This window comes from Mesitornis unicolor, unplaced genomic scaffold, assembly GCF_000695765.1.
Source record: "Mesitornis unicolor isolate BGI_N332 unplaced genomic scaffold, ASM69576v1 scaffold4948, whole genome shotgun sequence".
Taxonomy (NCBI): domain Eukaryota; kingdom Metazoa; phylum Chordata; class Aves; order Mesitornithiformes; family Mesitornithidae; genus Mesitornis; species Mesitornis unicolor.
Window position 1 is genome coordinate 5,418 of NW_010201000.1, and position 7,232 is coordinate 12,649.

Below are 7,232 nucleotides of genomic sequence, written 5' to 3' on the forward strand. Positions count from 1 at the left end.
CATGGGAAAAAAATGTATGCTTTAGGTAATATTATTTGCCTCAAAGGTGGTAGGGAAGCATGAAGGGAAATTGAAAGAGACTATGTAAAATAAGGTACATATATCAAAAGAGTCATCTCTTTCCACAAACAGGAGGATACACTTACGTGTATCGTTGTTACTGATATCAAAGATGTTAGTAGTATTAACAGAATGGAATTACTCTGCCTCAACTGTGGAGCTTTTTTCCCCATTTTTTTCTGGTTGTACTATTCCATGTTACAATTTCCTTTTGTCGTTACTTTGATAGGTTGGTGGGTGCTTCATTACTAACAATTAGTGAGGCCGGATCTTTAACCAGCTACATAGAAGTGCTTCCTCATTCTTTTGTGATGGACAAAAAAGGAGTAGGGTCATGTATACTGCCTAGTGCTTTCTTATGCAGTAGCCTCCTACTGTCAGGAAACAATATAGTTATGGTATAATATGTGATGTGATAAAATATATGATATAATTCATTATTTTAAAAAAAAAAAAGGATTGATGATGTACCGGGAACATTTCACTTACAGAAGTTTCTTACCACATGAAATACTTCACTATAGTGTGTCTCCATGTCCATAGGTGATAGTCCCAACTGATGTAAAAATTGAGTTAATCAACCGGCTTTCCAAAACAGGCCTGCCTGCCATAGAAGTGACCAGTTTTGTTTCATCCAAATGGGTGCCTCAGGTATGTAAAATCATCACCATCAGAACTATTTTAATTTAAATGCCATTCCATGCAGTGGAGTTTTCCATTAGTATAGCCTATATAACCATACAATAAAATGGAACAGAAATAATGTTGTTTATCTGTAAAATTGTATGCTGTTGTCAGACATAATTTACATAGTTTTTAAGTTCTATGCTTTTATTTAGGTCAACTGAATTTGGGCTAATTATTAAAAAGTAGTAAAAATTGAAGAAAAGCCAGTAAGCTGTGCAGAAAGCTGGTTAAATCCCTAACTCATCAGCAGCAAGAGCATATTTCTCCAGAAGGAAAGAGGAACTGGAAGCCAAGCATGGTAACAAGGGGAGCAGAGGTTGTAGCCTTGTTGACCAAAGGGCAGTCCAGCAGTCTGGTGAGGGTAACCAGGGCAGCCAAGAGTACACATACTCAGGTGAGTTTGCAGTGATGTGGCAGGTCCTAGGTTAAGCTGGGAAGTGAAGTCTGGCAGACATAGACTCCAGACTCTGACCAACAGAAATTCTAGGAGTACAATTTGCCTTGACTACTAAATAGACTGTGAGAAATGCGAAAATGGAGACTCCCTTTTCACAGGGAGTCACACAGAAAAGACAAAAGGTAATGGGCACAAGTTGCTTCTGGAGAGATTCTGAACTCTAGAAGAAAATTTTTCACCATGAGATCAATCAGACATTGGAACAATCTCCCAGGGGAAGTGGCGGATTGCCCTACATTGGTCAGTTTTAAGAGTGAGCTTGACAGGGTGCTGACTCATCTCATTTAAACCTTGAAAGGTTGGACTAGATGATCCTTGTGGTCCCTTCCAGCCTGGTACTCTGTGATTCTATGAAATCTTAAATATTGTCATAGCTCTCCAAACATAAATAATTTAGCAGATGATTCCCAATTTGCCCGTTGTAGCAGGAGGGTAGGAATTTGTATGTGTGTGCATGTGCAAGGGACAGCAGTAAAGGGGGAGTAAGAGAATTGGTCACAAATGCTGAGTGGAGATAAGAGGTTTGGAGATGATGGATCAACACCATAAATAAAGGGCAACTGGGATATAGGATGCTGAGTATAGACATAAAGATTAAGATTTGAGAATATGTAGCAGACATACAGAGATCCACATGCTTACGTGTTTAAGGATCCTAGTTAAGGAGAGGTGTTGCAGATGCCATTCTGTTTTAGAGTTTGCTCACAAAGGAGTGGTGACTTTTGCAGTTAATAATTTAGAGAAAATTCTTCACAATCGATGTTAACATTATACTGTGGAATGGAGGCAAAGGAAGTATTTGTGCATTTTATTTTGCTCTGTATTTATGTAAACATTGTTGTAACTAAAGAATTGAGATAGTGACACATCATTAATATAGTTTAATATTTGTTCTACCTCTTTTCCGCTTTTCTGAGAACTAATAGTCATCAATGTAAAAAACAAAGATAGTGTACCTTTTTGTTTTCTTTTTCCCTAAATGCAATTTAATTTTCCACATTTGGAAGTGTGTTTGGAAGATCTAAATTTGAGATGTTCATAAGTAGTTCATAATTTAGTAGTTTCATAATTTAGTCATTATTTTTCTAAAATTAATTTATACATTTGGTACAATTCAGCAGAAATCCTAGCCTTTCTGGAGTCCACAGCAAAACTTCATTGGCACTAGAAGTGCTAGGTTTTATTTTGCGATTTAACACTGCAAACTGAGGCTTAGTCCTGAAGTATACTATGTAGCTCCTGTTTGTGCAAATTTAATTATTCCCTGCAAGTAAGGAAATAAGTCAATACTTGTCTTTATAATTTAAAATATTTTTCAGGAAATTACACATTTGTTTGCACAGAAGCATTTGAGTATTTGTATGTTTAGCAAAGGACCACACAAGGTACTTACAAAGTAAAATATGAAATGAATTAATTTGAGAAAATACTTCAAATTTTAACATTGTATGTTGCACTTCTGTCAAAACATAGATAAGGTTAGACCATTTTAGACTGAGAATACATCCTAGGCCTGGACTGCATTCCAGGCTTTCCTCTGAGGAAAACATAGTACAATCATACTTTTTCTTATTCATGAGTTAGCAGAACAAACTTTACAGCAACCTGAGGGACTCTTTTGATATATTTCAGTGTTCTTGGGATAACCAGGTGAGGGTCTAAAGAAAGTGTAATAAGACACAGAAAGAGAACAGCGACAATGTAGAATTTCTTTGGTGTCAATACAGGGGCAGTGATATTGTGACCATTAAAAGTGACATGGCTAAGTTTTTCCAAGTGCCATCAAGCTTTGGCAGTTACAGCAACAGAGTATAATGTGGGATTTTAAACATTAGAACGAAAATTGTAAAGCAAAGGTGGATTTCTTCCTTTTTTGTTTAATTGTTTCCTTTTCTTGTGAGCCATTCAGCGTACCAAATTTAGCGCAGGTTTGTCAGTTTTGGAAAAAGTGAACAATCTCGTCTTATCTTAAATTCATGTCTGAATACTTTATTTAAATGACTTAATTCATGTTTTAAATTGTTTTTATTTAAAAGAGAAGATTTTGTTGCTTTTGAGTGCAGTCTTGACTTTTTCTTTACTCCTTTCTTTTTTCTTTTCATAGGTCATGGGAATAGAATTCACGGTTATGTTTAGATCACTCATTCACTTATTTCTTTTTTTGTAGTATTTTAAAGCTCTTTTATGGTTTCCCATCCACTGTTTTTTTTGGCAGAGATATTTTTACTGAAAAAAAGCTAAAAGAAAAAGTTCCACAGTAGAGAGGTGCCATATAAAACAGGATCCCACACCTATAACCTAAATGGCCAAAAATTATAAATACCTACCATTAGAAAGCTTGTTTTTAATGAAATTTGAAAATGAAATATTTTATTAAAACTTACGGTCTTATAACATTCAATATGTGTTAAAATGGGATTTTACTTATAGGAAAGCTAGTAATGGGACAAATGTAATATCTATAATATTATTTGGATATGGCCACCTTATCCTGATTGAAAAAGTGTCATTTTGGTTTTCTAGCATGTTTTAAGTCAGGCTGTAATTTTAAAGCATGGAATTTGTTCCAGCATTTGCCATTTAATTTATCATTTTGGTTTCAAACATTCTTCCCTGGCCTGAGAAATGTAGATACTATTAAATTAAATGATGAAAAATTGTTCTTAAAAAACTGAGTCATTACCAAATGCTTTTGTTTTTCTTGAGATTATCGGATATGTTAGGTGTTTATTGGATATGTTAGGTGATCACACTGATTATGTAGGAGCAATTGCAGAAAGTTGCTTTGTACCATCACTTGTTTCCTGATGTGAAATGAATTGTGTCTGGCAATAAGACACTTTTCATACTACATAGCCACTTTCTTACAGATACATATTGAGCTTATGTTTGAGGAATTGTACATGCATTTCTGTAATATTTTTAATCCATTCATTTTCATAGTAGGAAAAAAGTGACAGGAAGATTCCAAGTTGCCAGTAGTATTGCTACTTAATAATCTGATATAATTTAGTATCACCTATTTAGAATTATGGTACTGCAAAGCTGTCAATAAAGTATCCATTGGAAAAAAGGAGTTCAGGTTCACTTATGCTTAAGATTGTGAAGTCACATTTATCAGAGTGCCAAAGTTTTCAACATAAGGATGGTTTTAAAATGTCAGTTATTCTGTTAATTCCACCTGTTGAGTCCATTGAGGTAAGTTTACAGGTGCAAGAACAGTTGAGCATCAGCATGATCACAAGTCAATCAATTTATGACACAGATTATGTTTTTACAGATACACACAAAAAGAAACACTGTAGAAATCTTAGCCCCAGTTCTGTATTAATATAGAACTGGAAAGTGTGCAACTCAAATACCCCAAAGTTAAGAAATCCAAAAAAAGAGTGCTTTTAATCCCTTTGTTGTTACACTTTTTATATGAACTGCATGCCTAACGAAGACAAAAACACAGTCTAAGCCAATTTCTGCTTAGCTATATAAAATCAGAAAATAACTGCTGATCGATCCAAGTTATTTATGTGTTTTAGATGGCAGATCACAAAGAAGTAATGAGGGGCATTGAGCAGCATCCTGGAGTTCATTATCCTGTTCTCACACCTAATCTTCAAGGTTTTCATTCTGCTGTAAGTGCCTTCCACAATGTTTCATGTTTCAGACACTTCAGTTCAGTACCATAAACTTGCTATTTAATGTCATATAACCTGTCCTGTTGGAACTATAGATTTTTTTAAATTAAAAACTCTCATTTTCCTTGTGAAAAATGGGCAAATTCACAGTGATGTTAAGCTCCATTAATTCATATTTTAATGAATGCATTGATCAGTCTTTTGCTAGTTCCTGTAAGTGTTAGTGTATAAAGATAAAGACAGTTCCTTCTCCTTCTTTGACTTGTTAGCCCTAGAAAAGTTTCTGAAGAATGTCTTCTGATTGGAAAGAAGTGAAGAAGAATAAGGAAAGAGCCATTTAAATGAATATACTTTATAGGGATGTATAAGTTTCTTAAATTCTACGTGACCTTTTGGTAGGCTTTGAAAGCATACATTGTTTCAGTTCATACAAAATAAATATTCAAAATTATAGACTTGAAGTGTTTGGTATTGCGAAAATAGCTGTATTTGGAAAGCATATTGCTTGAGGGACATTTGTGGTATAGTCTGTCATTCAGTTTCTGTACTGTATATGAAATCTCTGTTAAAACAGGATCCTGTATATAGGCAAGTTATATATCAATAGTCAGGTTTATAGTGCCACAACTTTGTCTGCTATGGTAGCTTTTATGAGTTGAATTAAATCTGCTATATCTCTGTCATTTTAGTGATAAAATAGAAGGATAACAATGCAAAAATAGTTGTAGGTGATTGCTGAGTTCTTTCTTTAGGCTATTTTTTTCCTTCCTTCTATTTGAAAGGATGTATGTAAGGGTTGCTGAAGCGTAGACATTATCCTGCAGAAGCAGAGAAATGTTTCATTCTTTGTTACAGAACAAGATTATTATTCTCACTGGAGAGTGAGAATTCATTAATTAGCTCTTCTCTTAAGCTTAAATGTTTTCTTCTCCTAACATTTGGCATTGAGCATTCTAGTTTGCCTCATGCTAGTTGATTTTCTGAGTACTGAGGTACTGAGCACAAGCTCAGGCTAAGTGCCCCTTCAGTAAAGTCACCACATTGACACATTTTCTAGACTGGTATTTGCTCTGAGACTATTTCTTAGCAGACTGTCACATACATCTTTTCCATAGTATCCATATTGACTATGACACCAAGACCAATGGAGTCCTTGGTCCTGGAGTTGGCTCTAACAAGGAGATCCCTGTTGGTTATTGTTGCTGCTCTAGGCTCATGCAGGCACAGAGCTTTCCTAAGCATGAGAATGACTTCCTGGCATTCATGAGAAACAGGATTTGTACAGAGGATGGATATTTCAGAGTTGTTATATGATCTTTTCCTTTTCTGAAAAATGAATATAAGTATCAATCATTGTTATTTTCATAGTTGGTTCATGCAATTTCCTACACCTTAATACCTTTATCATTTATCACTTTAAAAATATGTTTCCTTAATTGCTAAGAAGAGGAAGGAAATATGCCATTGTGAATGAACTCAAAATTTTATTCACTCTGTTTATATGCAATACATTTTTAAAAAATGCATATGAAACTTCTATTTTAGATATGGATGATATACTGTACTTTAAAATTCTAGAAAGTCATACAGAATCAAATGCTGAATCTAATATTTTAATATAGTGTTATCATTCTCTTTTATTGAAATGTATTTTTCAGATTGCAGCAGGGGCTACAGAAGTCTCAGTATTTGGTGCAGCATCTGAATCTTTTAGCAAAATGAATATTAATTGTTCAATTGAAGAAAGCATAGAAAAATTTGAAGAAGTTGCTATATCTGCAAGGAATATGAATATTCCAGTGCGTGGGTAAATATAAAGATTCTTAATACAGAGTTATTGGAGTCACTGTTACAGGGGGTTTTTAGTACCAGTACAAAAGTATACTACAAAACTCTTACTTTTTTAGTTTAATTGAAATAATAGTCTTTACTGTAATTTTTATTTTTAAGATTGAATATATTTAATCATTTTGCTCTGTGTTTTGTAATTTCCTCTGGAAATTGAAAAATAAAATAAGCTGAGTGTATAAACATACCCATTTTATTATACAGATTTATTTTTCTCATCACAGATGACAGAATGAAATTTATTTTGTCCTGCTGAGATCTCCTAAGAATGTTGCCTGCACCTTAAAAATGCCCGGCAAGCTTTTAATTTTTATAGTATTGATAATATATAACTTCATACACTGTAGAATCAAGGTATAAAAATGATAGAACAAATTTACTCCTAAGAAAAAAGTATTCTCGATATAAGTTATTCTGAAAACTCCAGGCTTTGGAGTTTTCAGAGTCTCTAGTGCATGAAACTCTGAAATTGTCCAGTATATATCTTTCTTTAGAGTACCTTCTTTTAAACTTGAAATAATCCTGAATGGTACTCACTCTTGAACACT

General features: G+C 34.0%; 1 protein-coding gene across 1 annotated transcript in view; it reads left to right on the plus strand.

Annotated features, from left to right (window-relative positions):
- Positions 1-7,232, plus strand: part of LOC104544911 (3-hydroxymethyl-3-methylglutaryl-CoA lyase, cytoplasmic-like) — a gene marked incomplete at its 3' end in the record, with an annotated part of 23,314 nt that overhangs the window by 599 nt on the left and 15,483 nt on the right. The window contains exons 2-4 of the mRNA XM_010189915.1: positions 604-711; positions 4,738-4,833; positions 6,495-6,643. Of these exons, the coding sequence (XP_010188217.1) occupies positions 604-711; positions 4,738-4,833; positions 6,495-6,643 (353 nt within the window). The remainder of the gene's footprint in view (positions 1-603; positions 712-4,737; positions 4,834-6,494; positions 6,644-7,232) is intronic.